This window comes from Centrocercus urophasianus, unplaced genomic scaffold, assembly GCF_019232065.1.
Source record: "Centrocercus urophasianus isolate 14NV4802_14NV808 unplaced genomic scaffold, USGS_Curo_1.0 seq_10, whole genome shotgun sequence".
In the NCBI taxonomy this organism is placed as follows: Eukaryota; Metazoa; Chordata; class Aves; order Galliformes; family Phasianidae; genus Centrocercus; species Centrocercus urophasianus.
In genome coordinates this window covers 103,041,667-103,059,951 of record NW_024884142.1, presented here as the reverse complement: position 1 = coordinate 103,059,951, position 18,285 = coordinate 103,041,667, and the positions used below count along the sequence as shown (strand labels likewise).

The window sequence follows — 18,285 nt, the reverse complement described above, 5'->3', positions numbered from 1 at the left end:
GGATTATCAGCAGTAATAGCGTTTTACTTGCCAGTTGACAGGAGCACATATGACAGGTGACATGGGTTTTAAGTCAACTCAGTTAGCGTTGCCTTGCAGCCTTACGCCTTGTTTTAATGATATGGCAAGAATCCTGAGTCAGAAACATTATTCGTGATATCTGGCTCAGTTAAAGTATTTCTCCAATTCTTCTGCAGGTATAAAAAAGTATGTTGTTGGCCTAATTATCAAGACGTCATCTGATCCAACATGTGTAGAAGTAAGTGAATTATCTCAGGGGAAAAAAAGGGAGGTAAATACTATGCGTAACTTGACTTGTCTTTTCCATTTTCCAGAAAGAGAAGGTGTATATTGGGAAACTGAACATGATTCTTGTTCAGGTAAGTTGGTGTTCAGGAAGCATTAAATCTTGTCATGAAGCATTTGGTTTTGCGTAAGTACCTAACATACGGGTGTTTCACTTTTCAGATTCTGAAACAGGAATGGCCAAAGCACTGGCCAACTTTTATAAGTGATATTGTAGGAGCAAGCAGGACTAGTGAAAGCCTTTGTCAGAACAACATGGTGATCCTCAAGCTATTGAGTGAAGAAGTGTTTGATTTCTCCAGTGGCCAGATAACTCAAGTGAAAGCAAAGCATTTGAAAGACAGGCAAGTATAGTATTTAATATAACTAATAAATAGTGCATACTGGGCTTGCTGGCAAATAGTTTGTCATGCTAGGAGGTTTTCAGTAAAACGATATATCTAATTTTATAGCTGAGATTTAAGTGGTTTACTGATTTTTTTTTTTTTTTTTTTTTAATGTGATTCTTATTTTTTCCTCCTTTAAAGCAGTACAGTTAGGTGGGACAAAACTTAGTTTATACATATGTTACAATTGGAAAGACTACCGAGGTAGAGGGGTAATACAAAATGTAACTACAAAGGGACCAGCAGAGATAGGAAGGTATTTTACAGGAAAGTAAATGTGCTCACCCATCTCTGAAGATCAAGACTCGCAGGAAAGGGTCTTCAACCAGAGATTATTCTACAGTGGCAGTCAGCCCTTAAGTGGGGACTAAGAGAGGTGGAGCCAGGCTCCACCCCTACTGGTTGCACAGCTGAATTGCCTTCACCTGTGCTCCCAGGGCTGACCCTGTCCTTTCCCCAGGTGATCAATCAGTGGTTCAGGCTGTGACTCAGCAGTTCCCATGCAACGTATATTTCTGCATTATTGCGACTGCCTCATCCCATGATGGTCATGGAAACATAGAATAGTTTGTGTTGGAAATGACCCTTAAGGTCATCTAGTTGCAACCCTCCTGCTGTTGGCCTGGACAGCTCCCTCTAGACCAGGTTGCTTGCAGCCCCATCCAGCCTGGCCTTGGACGCCTCCAGCCTTGGAAAGGGCATCCATGACCAGACTGGGCATCCTGTTTCAGTGTCTCGCCACCCTCACAGTCAAGAATTTCTTTCTAGTATCCAGTCTAAATTTATCCTTTTCCAGTTGAAAGCCATTAGCTTCTTATGCTGTTGCTACTTGCCCTTACAAAAAATCTTGCCCCAGTTTTCATTGTAGGCCCCCTTGAGGTATGCTCTAAGGTCCCCTAGAGCCTTCTTTTCTCCAGGCTGAAGCGCCCCAGCTGGGAGGTGCTCCAGCCCTCTGATTATCTTTGTGGCCCTTCTCTGGACCCACTCCAACAACTCCATGTCCTTCTTGTGTTGGGGGCTCTGTAACAGGGCACAGTACTTCAGATGGGGTCTCACGAGAGCAGAGTAGAGAGGCAGAACCACCTCCCTTGACCTGCTGGTCTCATTTCTCTTGATGCAGCCCAGGATGCAGTTGGCCTTCTGGGCTGCAGGTACATGTTGCTGGCTCATGCTGAATCTCTCATCAACTGACACTCCCAAATCCTCCTCAGGGCTGCTCCCAAGCCATTCTCTGCCCAACCTGTATCTGTGCTTGGGATTGCCCTGACCCAGGTGCAGGACCTTGCACTTGGCCTTGCTGAACTTCATGAGGTTGGCACGAGCCCACCTCTCAAGCCTGTGCATGTCCTTCTGGATATCATCCCTTCCTTCCAGCTTGTCAGCTGTACCACTCAGCTTGGTGTTGCATGCAGACTTGTTGTTGAGGATGCACTTGATCCCACCGGACTTCTTCAAAAAAAAATATGCTGTTGGCATTGTCTTTTGTAAAGAAGCAAGGATTTGTAGGTATTCAGAAGTTGTGTTGTGGTCACAGGCGCTTTGATTAATACAGTTTGGATTGTTTTGGGAACTTGGGAGTGCTTCATTTATTTTATTTTTTTTTTTTTTATAGTATGTGCAATGAGTTCTCTCAGATATTTCAACTGTGTCAGTTCGTGATGGTAAGTATTAGGTTTTTTTAACCTCTTCCACGCTACCTCCTCCCATTTATGCCTTAGTAATATTCACTGATGTGTTCCCACAGGAAAACTCCCAAAATGCTCCTTTAGTTCATGCGACTTTGGAAACTTTGCTACGATTTCTGAACTGGATTCCCCTGGGATATATATTTGAGACTAAGTTAATCAGCACACTAATATACAAGGTATGCATGTGATTACGGACAGCTTTTCAGTTTAAAAGTTGCAAAATGTGTACCATAAACAGCTTTGTAAAACTCTTCCTTTTCTTTTCTCAATAGTTCTTAAATGTTCCCATGTTTCGGAATGTCTCTTTAAAGTGCCTCACAGAGATTGCAGGTGTCAGTGTAAGCCAGTATGAAGAACAATTTGTAACGCTTTTTACCTTGACCATGATGCAGTTAAAACAGGTAATGTTTTAGTAAATGTTTGGTTTATTTTTTTACTTTTAACAACCTGGTTCAGTTTACAAGTTGATACTCTCTAGAGCTGTTCGGAAATGTTAGATTTCATTGTGCCATTTGGTTGTGTATTTATAGCTTTATCAAAAGACAAACGTTGTGACTATGGAGGACAGCTGTATTTCTGCAGGATTGATGTATTTTGGTTAATTCAGCGTATGTTTTGTGCTCTCAGGTTGTCTGAGAAAGGCAGGTAGGTGAGGTGCTGTGTTGTCCTCAGCACACAATCATAGTGAAATGCCAGAAGTTTGTAATGAATTTTGCATACTTTTTATTTTGAGGGAAGAAAGGATAAATGTAGATGGTGCTTCACATTTGTCCATTTCAATGAGGATTCACTCATGCCAAAGCTGTGGGTTTTATTTTTTTATAGCCCTTCTGGACAATTAGATTCTGTTTTTGTATCAGTTTTTGTTCCCCGCTCTGTATAACACAGCTTTCATCAGTCTTTGAGGTCTTTTCAGAAAGGTGTGCTTCTAAAAGAAGTATCTCTGCCCTCATTCCTCTCCCTCACTGTCGGCTTCAAGAGGAGCTGTAGAACTTTTTAGTCAGAATTTGTTTTAAAAGTTGACTTTTTCTTGCAGCTAAATCATTCTATTTAAGACATTTGAATGTTTCCTATTTTCTTTTTCATTTCTTTGTTTTCATTTTTTTTTTCTTTGTGGATGACTGGTTGGCCATGAGCCAGCAATGTGCCCTGGTGTCCAAGAAGGCCAGTGGGTTCCTATGGTGTGTTTAAAAGACCATGGCCAGCAGGACAAGGGAGGTGATCTTCCCCCCCCTACTTTGCACTGCTCAGGCCTCACCTGATGTAATGTATCCAGTTCTGGGCTCCCTAGTACAAAGAAGACAGGGATGTCCTGGAAGGAATCCAGCGGAGGGCCACAAAGATGATAAAGGGCCTGAAGCATCTCTGCTATGAGGAAAGGTTGAGTGACCTGTTCAGTCTGTTCAGCCTGAGAAAAGTAGACTGAGTGGGGGTCTTACTAGTGTTAATAAGTATCTTAAGTGTGAGAGACAGGGGGGTATGTCCAACCTCTTTTCAGTGGTCTGTGGGGACAGGGGGAAATGGCTGTAAACTGCAGCATAGGAAGTTCTGCATCAATATGCAAAAGAACCTCTTCCTGGTGAGGGTGATGGAGCATTGCAGCAGGCTGCCCGGGGAGGTTGTGGAGTTGTCTTCTTTGGAGAGATTCAAGACCCATCTGGTGGCTTACCTGTGAACCCTGCTTTAGGGAGCTGCTTTGTAGGGGTTTGGACTTGATGATCTCTGGAGGTCCCTTCCAATCCCTACAATGCTGTGATTGTACAGATGATGCTCTTGATTGTGAATGCAAATACTTTCAGCCAGAGGTTTTACTTAAAGTAACAGTTGAGTGCTGAATTGGGTGTAACAGTATTGGCATTAAAGAAGCTGGACAACACTGAAAATTCTTCTGTTTTATAACAGTAGAATTTGAAAGTTGGTGTACTACTTCAGACGGTACCACTGAGATCTTTGGTAGATTACTGAAAAATATTTGTATTTTTGTAGGTCGTTTTTACTAACTTATAAACATTGTGAGGGAGATCTTTCATACTGTTTTAATACTATGACTGCCATGTTACAAGGTACAGGTAATAAAGACACTTCTGGAACAGTTTCGCTTGATACCAGTCAAAAATGTCTTGAGATAGGGTAGCTGCTTCTCTTGTCTTTCCTGTTTAAAAGTGCTAGGGAAAGCTTTTGTTGATCAGAACTTCAGTGTCTGTGTACTCTTTTGTACTGTCCAGCTCGGAGACAATAACAAGAATAAAAAAGCAATGTGATTGATAATATGCTAGTATGCAGTGGCTCTACTTGCATAGTAGGACATTGGTTATGTTTGCCTTCCTTTTGTTAGATGCTTCCTTTAAATACTAATATCCGACTTGCCTACTCAAATGGAAAAGATGATGAACAGAACTTCATTCAGAATCTCAGTTTGTTTCTCTGCACGTTTCTGAAGGAACATGGTCAACTTATAGAAAAAAGATTAAATCTGAGAGAAACATTAATGGAGGTAAGTTGCATCGTTTATCCAGTTCAAAAGTAGAGGTTTCTTGTTCTCGAATAACATACTGATATGACCTCTAGACTGTTGTGCTTATATTGGTTAGAAGATTTTTTTTCCCCATAATCAGTAAATGTAATCAGTAAATGATGTGAACACAAGAAACCTTTCAGACTTTCCAAGTGTGCTTCAGTAGCAATTTATTTTCAGTGGTGTTATCCTCAAAACAAAACAAAAAACAAAATGTGCAGAATGTGCTTTTCTCTCTTTCTTCTTACGTGTCTCTTCTCTGAATTGTAAATACTGCTCTGAAATGCATTCAAAGAAATACCGTTACCTTTTTCCATGGGTATCAGAACTCATTATTTTTGCTTAACTCATTCATGCAGGTGGTTGCTGCTGTGAGTTCTGTCAGTTTGTGTGTGAAATGGTGTACTTTGTTTTTATTCAACATCCAGGCTTGGCGTCTAGAATACTAGGATAGCAAATGCCATTCTCCAGCTTTTCTGTCCTGGTGTAACTTCTTGCCTAAGATGTCATTTCCCAAATGTCTAGAATATTGTCCTTGTGGTCTGTGCTTAGTTTCTGTGTTACAAGCATAGCCTTTAATGCTGGAGCTCTACAAAGTGCTAGTTAACAAACATGCTTTATATAGTATTAAGGGGTCTTGCTGGGAGACCTGTATTGACTTGCTGAGAGTGAGCTGTTCTTTGGTGACATTTCTAGTAGCTCTCTCCCACCCCTGAGCTCCTATGGGATTAAACTGTCTCTGTAGGCCCTTGCAGCAGCCTTTGTGATGTCCCAGAGTTGAGCCCTCTGCAGGTATGGAGTCTGTAGGTTGAGGAACTATCCTGAGACAGACTCAAAAAAACTCAAAACCACAGTATAAACCTGGAGACCAGTTTTATTTTGTGGGTCCATCTTGTCAGTGCAATGCTTGTAAGATATCTGAACTCTAGTCTTTTCCATCTGATATTTGCAGTACTTTTCTTCTCTGGGCAGCTCTCTGCCAGGAAAAAACAAACAAACATATATATATATAAGTTGTTTGCAAATAGCAAACTGTAGCTCACTTAGAAAATAGATTAAATGATTGTTTCTTGCTCTATTTAAAGACAACCAAGCAGAAAGCATACAAAAACCTTTCAGCAATCCACAAGTAATTCTTTACCTCAAAATTAGTGAACTTTTGCAAAATAACTGTCAATCAAGGAAGAGATCAAGTTTCAAACCATATTGAGACATTATTAAGAGTATGAAGTTGAATGTCATGTAAGTTGGAGTGCAGTCATTTAATCTTGCCTCCTGTCTTGTCCAGCACAACTACATTAAATTGTTGAATAGTTAAAATTGACATTTAAATGGACTTCTGCAAAACTCAATTCTGAATGACTTTGGGTCTTCTACAGGATATTGAAATGTTCCACAAAATTTTTAGAGTGGCTTAAAATCGCTGCAAGTTTCACTGTTGTAACTTACAGTATAACAGAACGTTATAAAGCCTTAAGGTAGCTATGTAATTTTAATCTGGATGTTCCCACACTGGACTTAGCTGATCTTCTGAAATTGCTTCATGGATTCATTGGAGTCATCTAGAGTAGTGAAAGAAGCTAGTTAAGTTATTTAAAAGTGAAATTGCCGATCAAAATGGATGTGCATAGGAATAATGTGAGTTGTTTTTGAATCCCGCTTTCAGTGTTGTAGAGAAAGATGTCAAATCAGACTTCTCTGCCTAAAATACTTTGGATGGCTTAGTGTCTGAGCTGCAAAAATGAAATTTGTTTTCATTGCTCCCTTCTGTTTAATTCACTGATAGGCTGTTGTTCTACACTTTTCACTAGGGATTTTAAAATAAGATAGCTAAATAATTTTTGACTATGTAGAAATGGCCTCTGTGTTTGGTATCAGTCTCAGAGCTGCACTCAGTCTTCATAGTGGCTGTTCAGTTAATAAAGGAAGATGTCTTGCACTGAATGCAGATAAGCGGTGTGGTTTTGAAGTTTTTCTTCCACATTCCCAGAGAATTTGCAGAAGAGAGTAGCAGTCAGTATTGAGAATAGCAGTCCTTAAAGTGAGCAGCTAAGGGGTTTTTTTTGAGGGTCTAAAGAAAGAGGTCTTGCAGAAGCTTAGAGGATGTGATTTTGATGACTAATTTGGCTATTGCTTTTTTTTTTTTTTTTTTTTTTTTTTTTTAAGATATCTTTAGGCTATTCTGTGTTTAAGAACTGATCCACGCTTTCAAAATAACATGAACTGACATGGTGCTGTGTTCTTTTCATTTTTATCAGTATCAGGATAACAAAATTTGAAGGAATACAGTTTCAATTTACTTCTGTGTTCAAAAATAATTGGTAAATAGATGCTTAAAAAACACTTTTCCAGGCTCTTCATTATATGTTGTTGGTATCAGAAGTAGAAGAAACTGAAATTTTCAAGATTTGTCTTGAATATTGGAATCATTTAGCTGCTGAGCTCTACAGGGAAAGTCCATTCTCAACATCTGCTTCTCCATTGCTTTCTGGAAGTCAACACTTTGATGTTCCTCCAAGGAGACAGCTTTATTTGCCTGTATTATCCAAGGTAATCAATGCTTAAGTGAAAATAATATGCAAGTTTAGACGCTTTTCCTAAATGCATAGACTTCACTGTATGTAAGGGATGACTTCAGAAAACTTTCCTTGCTTTGAGTAATAGCTGATTCATCTGTAGTTATTTAATGTGCTGAAATTGCTAAACTTACAAGATGGCACCAGTAGATGATAGAACTATTAATAGTGTGCTCCTTTGATACTGTGTATAATAAAGTAAGATAATAATAATATGTATGTACAGTTTATTTAAATACACTAACCCTGTTTTCTTCCATGTTATCACCTCAGCAGCTTCGTTTTAACTTTGTAATACAATTGCTATGTAGGATTTGCTAAATCATGCTAACAGTTTCTGTAATTAGTGGTTTCCAGCATGGATCTTGGTGTGGGGTTCATGAAAACATAGCTAACTTCTGCCTAGAGAAGAACAACTTGATGTTTTTGTTCAGTTTCTTAGTGTGGCGGAGCTGTGTTTTTTACTTAAGAATGAGATCTCAAAACCAAGACAGTTTATTATAGTTTTAAAAGCAGTGTATTGTTAATGAATTGCTTGTATGAGGGCTGTGGTGAAAATAAAAGCTGCATGTGCTGGAGGAAAAAAAAAAGTGTTTAAGAAATGTATTGGAAAGGTCTTTAATACATACATCTTTTGAAACTCTAGAACGTATAGTACTTGTTTAAGGAACTCTTATTCTTGTAGAGATGGAAATCAGCTCTACTCTTAATGGCTTTTTAGTTAGCGTGTCTCTTCAGAATGTTCCTTCTCATTTGCTTGTATGTGAGCTGACGTGAGGAAATGCTGGACATGCTCTTTATTTTCGTGTTGCTGAAACTTCCCTTTGTAATGTACAGGTTCGATTGCTAATGGTTAGCCGTATGGCTAAACCTGAAGAAGTGCTAGTGGTGGAAAATGATCAAGGGGAAGTAGTACGTGAATTCATGAAGGATACAGATTCCATAAACTTATATAAAAATATGAGAGAAACATTGGGTAAGTGCAGTGGCTGTTGTCCTGTAGTTGTCCTGTAGGTCTGTGCAACTTCACCAATAGCATGTATGTAGCACAGTTATATGAGGGCAGGGGAGAAGTTAAGTTTGAAACAGAGTCATCACATATTTAAGGTCAGGTCATTAGACTTCAATAATAACATGTTTCTGTTAAATGGAAACACCAGAGGGGTGCACTGAGTGTTCATTAGCAACTTTATGAATTTGTTTTTTTTATTCTCACTGCTGTTCTTGTGAAGTAAGTATACTTAACAGTAGATTTGTTGTTCTAGTATGTTTTTTTAATATCAAAACTTCAATTTATTGTATTGAAATTACTACAGTATATTCTCATCTTCAGTAATGTTTCCAGATACAGGTGTACAGTCTTCGTTTGGATTCTGGTGTTTTATTGCTTAATGGGTTATTGTAATAGAAGATTCACCTCTTAAAAAAGCAAGAGTGCAGAGAAAGTGGCGCTGTAAAAATCCATTGCTAAATCTGACCTTTATGCGCTTTTTTTTTTTTTCAACTTGGCAGGATTTTGAATTTTACTTATGTTAGAGAGCCTAATCATTTTAGGGGCTGATAGAATGGTCTGAGTTGAAAAAGCTGAATCTTTTCACCTAGACTAGTTCAGGAGTACCATCTCCATTTTAGTGGTAGGTTATTAAAACCAACAGATATAATGACACTGAAATAACAAACAGAGGAAAATTATGGACTGACTTGATAAATGCTGTATAAACGTCCCTCAGAGCTAGCCTATTTCATATTTCCTATGGCTTAGGAGTATGTATGCATTTTATTAATAATTTAACTTAGTAGCTTTACTGATCGGACTGACAGACAAAATATTTCTCTCCCATGTCTTTAAATACAACTCTAGCAGTTCTGGGTTTAAATCGTTAGCTTGGTCACAAATTCACGAAAGAACTATTGCACTTAGTATTTTGATTTTGTCTTTTTCTTAGAAGAAATTAACTTCAAAGAGATGTGATCCAGTTTGTTGCTTAAAGATGTGCCTGTTACTGTTAATTGTCTTTCAGTGTATCTTACACATCTGGATTATGCAGACACAGAACGAATAATGACCGAAAAACTTCATAATCAAGTGAATGGGACAGAATGGTCATGGAAAAATTTGAATACTCTCTGTTGGGCTATTGGCTCAATCAGTGGAGCAATGCATGAAGAAGATGAAAAAAGATTCCTTGTTACAGTAATTAAGGTATCATGGTATAAGACTAACAGCTTTGTCACACTTCATAGTTTACGCTCAAGAAATTGAGCTTAAAAAGACACTTCTCTACATTCTTCAGTAAGCTACCTTGTACAGCAAACAAGTTGATGGGAATAATTTGGGAAATGTCATATCCTGAATGTTAGGCTGATGAATTCCTCAGTCATGAAAAATACATGAATCCAAATAGCCTCTTCACTGTAAAAATTCTGGAGAGAACATTTGGCTTATGATAAAATATTTTGCTTTAGGAATGCAGAAGATATGGAAAGGAAGCACTAATTAAGTAAGAGCACTAATGAAGCAAAGTAATGTGCATTGTTTTCAACCAACTAGCATCCTTCTCTTCTGCCACTTCATTTTCAGTAAATGTGTGTGTGGAAAGAGTACAGGAAGAAAATATTATGTACCGGAGTAATTATGCATCAATATTACATCACAAAAATCCTGCAGAAAGATTTAGTTTCCCCTACTTGCTGTGTAATACCTGTATGTTTATCAGTATCATCTGGCTGGTCAGTACTCAGCACTAAGGGTTGCTGTAGTCTGCCCTGTATAAATTATTAATTATATCTAAAACGTATGACTGAAAATGTGGTGTTCTAGGGTTGGCTGAAACTTAAGAAATTATCCTGATCCTTAACTAGGGTTGTTGGTTTGTAGGTTTTTTTTTGTTTGTTTATTTTTTGTTTTAATTATTTTGGTTCTGAGTTTAATAATAGCAACTACTTTACTGTATCATTATTATTGCTTATTTTAGCCTTTATACTGCTCTTCCAGTCTACGAACTTGTGGAGGAAACTAATAATTTGTTATATTGTAGGATCTCCTAGGGCTCTGTGAACAAAAGAGAGGAAAAGACAACAAAGCCATTATTGCATCAAATATAATGTACATAGTAGGCCAATACCCACGTTTTTTGAGAGCTCACTGGAAGTTTTTGAAGACAGTAGTCAACAAGCTATTTGAGTTTATGCATGGTAATTATCTCTTTCACTTACTGTTCTAACTTTAATCTTAAAGAAAAAAAATTGATGCTCTTACATGTGCATGTCTGGGGAAAAATACAAAATAGTAACTGATCTGATTTAATTTAGAAACCCATGATGGTGTTCAGGATATGGCTTGTGATACCTTCATAAAAATAGCACAAAAGTGCCGCCGACATTTTGTTCAGGTTCAAGTGGGAGAAGTAATGCCTTTCATTGATGAAATCTTGAACAATATAAATACAATCATCTGTGACCTCCAACCACAACAGGTACGTTTAATTGATAAGTGTGAGTAAATTTGTGAAGACCAATGTTTATGTCGCAACTTTTTCCTGGTAGTAGTCTTTAAGGCTTGAATTGTGTCTCTTAGTCGTAGTGTGTGTAAGTGTAAGTGGGAGTGTCACATTACAAATAGTATGGTCAGAGTTATTAAGGTCCTAATTGGAATTCTTGGAAGGAGAATTAAAGTGTGCTAAGTTGAAATTCTTTACTAGAATGCTTTTATGAATAAATGACATAGTAAATCTGATTTTGAGGTTTTGATTAGCAAAGAAGGATATTCTACTGTGGTAGGATACTTACAGGTCTTGCATGTGCGGGGCAAGAGAATACTTGCAGGGAGGATGTGCTCTGACAGTGTAGTGCGTGCACAGCATAGGCTGATGCATTGCAGTGACATGGAAACCTTGGGCAGAGGAGGTATTAAGTTCCAACTTCTGATTTTCTTGCACTTGATTTAGCCCAAAGTTCTGTAAAAGATATAAATGTAGCCGTATTGTAAGAGAAAGCGTATGCCTGAAATTGCTTGCTTCAGGATGTGGTGGTAAAACAAAGGAAGTCTCTGAGATGTACATAGTATTGGAAGGGAATGGAGGGTTGCTTTAAATGTGGTGTAAGTAAGGGAAGAGTGAAGAAAGATCTTGTAAACTGAAATGGAAAGTATGTATTTAGTCACTGGAAACCCATTTTCAGCTTTTACTATCTGCTAGTTTTGAACATTGTAAACTTCTGGTTGCTCTTCCTTAACCCTTCTGTTTGACTTCTTGTTTTTTCAATCAGGTGCATACTTTCTATGAAGCAGTAGGATACATGATTGGGGCACAAACAGACCAGACTGTACAGGAGCATCTGATAGAAAAATACATGTTGCTCCCCAATCAAGTATGGGATAGCATAATTCAACAGGCAACAAAAGTAAGACCATAAATTAGAAGTGTTTTTAAAATAAAGCTGTTGAATGTTTGTTCTTGTTCTTGTTTGCTTGTTTTTACCCCTGAAATTAGGTGAACTATCTGGGGTGAACCTAGCTAAAGCAATGATTGATGTGACAGTAAAAGCATTGTTTGGAGAGAGAAGACTGAAATGACTTGAGTGGTTTAAATCCAGTTTAAAGAATTTTACAGAACATTCCTTAACAGTGTATAAGATAAATTCTTGAAAGTGACCATTTTTGTACTAGAAGATAAATGGCATTTTTATTAACTGAAAGGAATTAACTCATTTTTTTTCAACAGAATGTTGATATTCTGAAGGATCCTGAAACAGTTAAACAGCTTGGTAGCATTCTGAAAACCAATGTAAGAGCGTGTAAAGCAGTTGGCCACCCCTTTGTGATTCAGCTTGGAAGAATTTATTTAGATATGCTGAATGTATACAAGTGCCTAAGTGAAAATATTTCTGCAGCTATTCAGGCTAATGGTAAGATATTCTGTATTTTTCATAATGGGATTGGCAGTGCATGTCATCAGGTTTCACATTTGTTACAACTGGGCTTATGTTACTGTGTGTACGTTGGTGGTGTTTTTTGTTGCTTCTCTGTGCGTGTGTTTGGGCAAGAGAATGACTGAAAATGTGCTTGCTTAGATTATTATGTTAACCAGTTAAATGTTTTATTCAAAGAAACTCTTGATTCTGGAAGGAGGGAAGCTATAAGCATGAGTTTAGGAATGGTGCAAGAGACTGTTGACCAGTAGCGGTCTTGCAGAGATGAAGTTGTGGCCTGCATTCTTTTGACTTACTCTCTTTTTGAATAAGAAAAGACCCTAGTATTTTGGCAGAGTTTTGGTTTGATGATATCGTATTACTGAAAAAGCTTTATTGCTAAAGAAGTGTAACTTCAGTGTAACTTCTTTAAGAAGTGTAACTTCAGTGAAGGTACCTCAAATATGTCATAAACTAGACTGATAATCGCTGAGAAGGAATTAAGAGTTAGCTAAGTTATCTAAACAATTTTTACTGGATAAATTAGAATCTGATATCTAAGTAGAAAGTGCTGCTGTAGTAGTTCTTGACAAGATGAAATGAATTGATTATTGGATCTGTCTTAAGACAGATTTTCTATGAAAATAATCATATATGTGAATGTTAAGACTTAACCATTGAACAACTGGTTGACCTTGAAGTAGCTTCAGAGAGTTCAGAATATAACTAGCTGTAAAATCGACACATTTCTTAATTCTGCAGCTTTAATTGCCAGAACTCATTCTTATTTAAAACAAAACAAAAAAAGCCAACACAACAACAGCCAAAATAGGAAGCAGTTGCTAAGACTTCTAGTCCTGATATTTCACTAGACAAGAGCTATTTATATTGCACTTGCCTCAGAGTATGTTCTCACAACTGGTTATCTCTGATGCCTACAGAAGCAATTCTACCCTTGTTTCCCTGGCTGCAGTCTTCCAGGGCTTTCCTTGGATATACTGTTACGATTGTGTGGCTGTGCACACAATTAGAGCAGGTTTTACTGATGAGGTTTACATTGATATGGATGTAAGAAAATGAAGTAAAAATTAGGCTCCTTGTAATAAAGAACAGTTGAATGATTAGGTTTGTCTGTGACAAAATCAGGAGCTTGCTTTAAAACACTGTGTAAGTTGATGTCCTCTCATCACTTAGTGAGAGCTAGAGGTAAGCTTCATCCAAATAGTTAAATGAACATGCATGATTCCCTTACTTGAAAAGTAAGTTGCAGCTTTGTTTTTGAGCTGTGCAGGCAGTGTACTGTCACTGGTACTATTGTAATACCAAATTGCAACTTGGACCTATGGAGCTGAAATAATGGGGAGCTAGTTTTTATCTGCATAATATGAATGAAAAGTCTTCTTTCTTTGTCACTTGGATATAAAAATGAAACATTCTGAACTTTGTGGAACCGATTTAAGTGAGTCTGCTTGTTGGCACATCTTACCTAGACTAAGTGAAGCTTTACAACTTTTCAGGTGAAATGGTAACAAAGCAGCCCTTGATTAGAAGTATGAGGACTGTAAAAAGGGAAACTTTAAAACTGATTTCTGGCTGGGTGAGCAGGTCCAATGATCCTCAGATGGTAAGTAAATTTATTTTGCAGAAATAGTTCATACAACAAAATCAGGAACAGCCCTGCTCTTTTTCTGAAGAGCAGTCAGTACTGTTCTGTTCACAGGAACTGTTTTCAGAACTGCAATATCTGAAGGAAGGATAAGGTGTGATCGTACGGAGGGTAGGCCTGAGCTATATTTTGATTGCTTCAGTTAGTTTCAGCTGAGAGGAATCCAAAGGGGAAGTAAGAAGTTGTATGAGAGTCCTCAGGCAACCACTGCTGGATGGGTACCGTGGGTGGGAAGTATATGGATGTGTAATATATCATCATAGAATCACCAAAGTTGGAAAGGAGCTACACAATCATCCAGTCCAACCATCCACCTATCACCAGTAGTTCTCACTAAACCACGTCACTCAACACAACATCTAAAAGTTCCTTGAATGCTTCCAGGGTTGGTGGTTGCACCACCTCCCTAGGCACCCCATTCCAGTTCCTTATCACTTCTTTGGAGAAGTAGTATTTTCTAACATCCAGCCTGCATCTCCCCAGGTACAACTTGAGGCCATTCCCTGTAGTCATGTCGCTAATTATGCAGGAGACCAAATCTTGCTCACTACAACCTCCCTTCAGAGTAGTTAGAGAGAGCAATAAGGTCTCCTTTGAGTGTCCTGTGGTCTTAACAATCGCAGCTCCCTCAGCCGCTCCTCATAAGGCTTGTGCTCCAGACCCCTCACCAGTTCCACTGCCCTTTTCTGGACATTCTCCAGGGCCTCGATATCTTTCTTGCAGTGAGGGGCCCAAAACTTGAACGTGCTAGTCAAGGTGCAGCCTCACCAGAGCAGAATGTAGAGGAATGATCTCTTCCTTGGTCCTGCTGGCAACACTATTAGTGAAACTAGCCAGGATGCCATTGGCCTTCTTGGCCACACTGCTGGCTCATGTTCAGCCCAGATACAGCCAGTACCCCCAGGTCTGTTTCTGCTACGTATTTTTAGCTTCTTTCAGAACTACCTTGTAATTGCTTGAGACTTTGTTCAGTAACTGCACTGCTATAACTGAGTCTTGCTGTTTTATTTAGGTTGCTGAAAACTTTGTTCCTCCTTTGTTGGATGCAGTTCTCATTGACTACCAGAGAAATGTTCCAGCTGCTAGAGAACCTGAAGTACTTAGTACTATGGCTATCATTGTAAACAAGCTGGGTGGACACATTACTGCTGAAATACCTCAGATATTTGATGCTGTTTTTGAGTGCACATTAAATATGATCAATAAGGTATTATATGTAAATTTTGGATAAAGCGGGGGGAAAAAAAGGGAGTTTATATTAACAGTACTGGTCTTTGGATATTGCAAGAAAGGGGGCAGTATGTAGTTAACATAGTGTCATTACATGGCTTCTGTTTTATGGAAATGTAATTGAGGTTCATGAATTCTGGCTGTTCAGGTGAATGTCTTAATCTCATTGATTTGATTTCTTAATGCAGTTCTGAAATTAAATGATTAGTTGATTTTCTGTTCCAAGACCTTGGAATGTCACGGTTCTGGAAGCTGAAGAATACTTTTAAGTAGACTTCAGTGTAGGGTGAATGACTGGAATTCATATATAGTTATCAATACTCGTATTCATGAATTGTGTTGTGTGAATATTTCTTTACTTTGCTGAATTCCATAGCTGATAGAGTTTCTGTGCTAGAAGTTACAGTAAGTAGTTGCATAATACTGGCTAGGTTAGGGTCATTTTGCAGTAGTGCATCCCTGTAGTAGCTAGGTGCTTAATGCTGAGGCCATGTGTCTTGTGTCTGTAGAGCAAGTAGTAACTGAAGTTGCCATACTGACAAAATGTGGGTCAGCCTGTTGATACTGTGTAACTGTAGAAAATGGTTTTACTGAGCTTTGGTAGTAAAAGTATGGGGAAAAATTTACTGGGAAACTGGGAACTGTAAATTCTGTTTTGTATTCACATTTCTTCAAACTTGAGATGTGAATGCCATTCCATATCGGATATTGACTCACTCTTCTTTGCAGAAGATATTATGGTGGATCTCTAAGCTATTCAGTAAGCTTTGCTGACTGTGCTATTTTTTTCTCTCCTCTTTTTCCCTGCCCCTGACTCTCAGGACTTTGAAGAATATCCTGAACATAGAACAAACTTTTTCTTGCTACTCCAGGCTGTAAATTCTCATTGCTTCCCAGCATTCCTGGCCATTCCACCTGCACAGTTCAAACTTGTTTTGGATTCTATTATTTGGGCTTTCAAACATACAATGAGAAATGTTGCAGATACAGGTAAAACTGAAGTTTTAAGTCTGCAGATTGTTGCTTTCTTGTATTTTTAGTCAAACATAGCATTCCAGTTGCACTATTAAATACTGTATTTGCTGTAGAAGAACAGTATTTTCCTGTCTCAATTTCACATTGACAACCAGATACTCATTAATGTATTGAAATAGTTGGATGCCGTTGTACTCACAGAAGAGAGCACTGTTAGTTTCTGCATGCTTTCTCTTTAAAATGTGAGGATTTTTCTGAAATGCTGAACTGATGCAACACTATATTGCTGGTATTCTGCTTTGGCTTTCATTGTGCTGTCTGGAGTGTTTAACTTCTTGCCTCACTAAGACAGTCTCTGAGTTACTACTGAAAAAGACAGCAGGAAAATGAATGGTGAGTGAATTCAGTCTGAGAGCCAGCTATTACATCAGTAGAGGGTAAAACCTTAGTCTAAAGGTAAACTGCTTCTTTTTAACAACAGCAGGTTAAACTTCATCTCTGGTTTCACCAAGAGGCTGTTTTTAGTACACTTGATTAATTAAATGTCCTCTGGGACGGAGTTGCCAAGGAAGGCTAGGAAAAGCTACGTGAATGTCATAAATTCTAAAAGCATCCAATCACACGATGAAAAACTACTGTTTTGAACCTACCTCATTAGCCAATTGTTGATGTTTGGAAGGGATAAAAGATAACTTTGTGTTGCATTTCAGATAGTAAGGTAACTGTGCTTGTGTAGTTTTTCTGTAGTTTGTACCGGAGAAATTGTGTGGTTGGCTGGTTGGCTCTTAGGGTTCCAAGTCTCTTAGTAAAAACCGAGTTGGTGCTCACTATAAATGTGGCTGCCGCTCTCTACTGGCTGCTTGAGGAAATGCCTGTGAAAATGATCAGTGTAATACTTCTCAATGCTTCTCAGAATTTCTTGGGATGTTTGTCTCACTTTAAAAAGGTGGAAGGATGCATGGAGCTTTTGTATAGTTTTATTGTTCATCTTGTCTTTTATGCAAATTTTGCAGGACTTCAAATACTTTACACTCTGCTACAAAATGTTGCACAAGAAGAGGCTGCTGCTCAGAGTTTCTATCAGACATATTTCTGTGACATCCTTCAGCACATCTTCTCTGTTGTAACAGATACTTCGCACACTGCTGGTAAGATTGTGAGCCAGATGAAAACAAGCCTTTCAAGCATCATACTAATGTTGCATTTCCTGTTCTGAGTAATAACAACATATGTATAATTTCGATCTGTTCAGGTTTGACCATGCATGCATCAATCCTTGCATACATGTTCAACTTGGTAGAAGAAGGAAAAATAAGTACTCCGTTAAACCCTGGAAATCCAGTGAACAACCAAATGTTTATTCAGGAGTATGTTGCTAATCTCCTCAAATCTGCATTTCCTCACCTACAAGAGTAAGTGTGCTGTAGTTGTTTTATACTTCTTAGTGGATACTTACGTCTTGAAATACTAACAGATGTATTTACTATTAGTGCCCAGGTTAAGCTGTTTGTAACAGGACTCTTCAGTTTAAACCAGGATATTCCTGCCTTTAAGGAGCACCTAAGGGATTTCCTGGTCCAAATAAAGGTATGTTTGGCATGGTTTCTTACAAGAAGTGTAAAAATATTTAGCAGGATGGTGTTTCTAAAAGTCATTAGACAGTGTTTATAATAGGGTGTATATTTTACTACTACTTAAAATTGTCTTGGCTCGAGAGTCTAGATACTGGATCATGTAATCCACTTGAGCATAATTTAATTGTAGAGATTGGGTTTAAATGCATGCTGTTGCTTATCCTTTGTACATACATATAGGTCTAAAGAGGTCATAAAACAAATTTTGTTTCATTTCTGCTTGGGACTGAGGCATGCTTTGAAAGTAGACAGACTAGTGCTCTGCTTTTATTTTTCCAAAGATGCTAAAATTTGAGATGATTCTGAAAGTATATGTTAAAGTTGTTTTCAGGCTACATTAGGTAGATATTTCAAAAATTGTAAAGATACTGCTTTAATGATTAAAAAGCTGCACCGTCCTA

At 38.2% G+C, this 18,285-nt stretch overlaps 1 protein-coding gene across 2 annotated transcripts in view; it reads left to right on the top strand.

Annotated features, from left to right (window-relative positions):
* The window catches only part of XPO1 (exportin 1), a 36,995-nt gene that overhangs the window by 17,471 nt on the left and 1,239 nt on the right, over positions 1-18,285 (top strand). For both annotated transcript variants that reach the window (XM_042833316.1, XM_042833390.1), the window contains 20 exons: positions 198-259; positions 336-380; positions 469-650; positions 2,305-2,353; positions 2,437-2,556; positions 2,653-2,781; positions 4,716-4,874; positions 7,248-7,445; positions 8,309-8,447; positions 9,493-9,674; positions 10,510-10,666; positions 10,784-10,947; positions 11,738-11,872; positions 12,193-12,376; positions 13,897-14,003; positions 15,058-15,252; positions 16,097-16,265; positions 17,264-17,398; positions 17,503-17,662; positions 17,741-17,837. In XM_042833316.1, the coding sequence (XP_042689250.1) occupies positions 198-259; positions 336-380; positions 469-650; positions 2,305-2,353; positions 2,437-2,556; positions 2,653-2,781; positions 4,716-4,874; positions 7,248-7,445; positions 8,309-8,447; positions 9,493-9,674; positions 10,510-10,666; positions 10,784-10,947; positions 11,738-11,872; positions 12,193-12,376; positions 13,897-14,003; positions 15,058-15,252; positions 16,097-16,265; positions 17,264-17,398; positions 17,503-17,662; positions 17,741-17,837 (2,768 nt within the window). The remainder of the gene's footprint in view (positions 1-197; positions 260-335; positions 381-468; positions 651-2,304; positions 2,354-2,436; positions 2,557-2,652; positions 2,782-4,715; positions 4,875-7,247; positions 7,446-8,308; positions 8,448-9,492; positions 9,675-10,509; positions 10,667-10,783; positions 10,948-11,737; positions 11,873-12,192; positions 12,377-13,896; positions 14,004-15,057; positions 15,253-16,096; positions 16,266-17,263; positions 17,399-17,502; positions 17,663-17,740; positions 17,838-18,285) is intronic.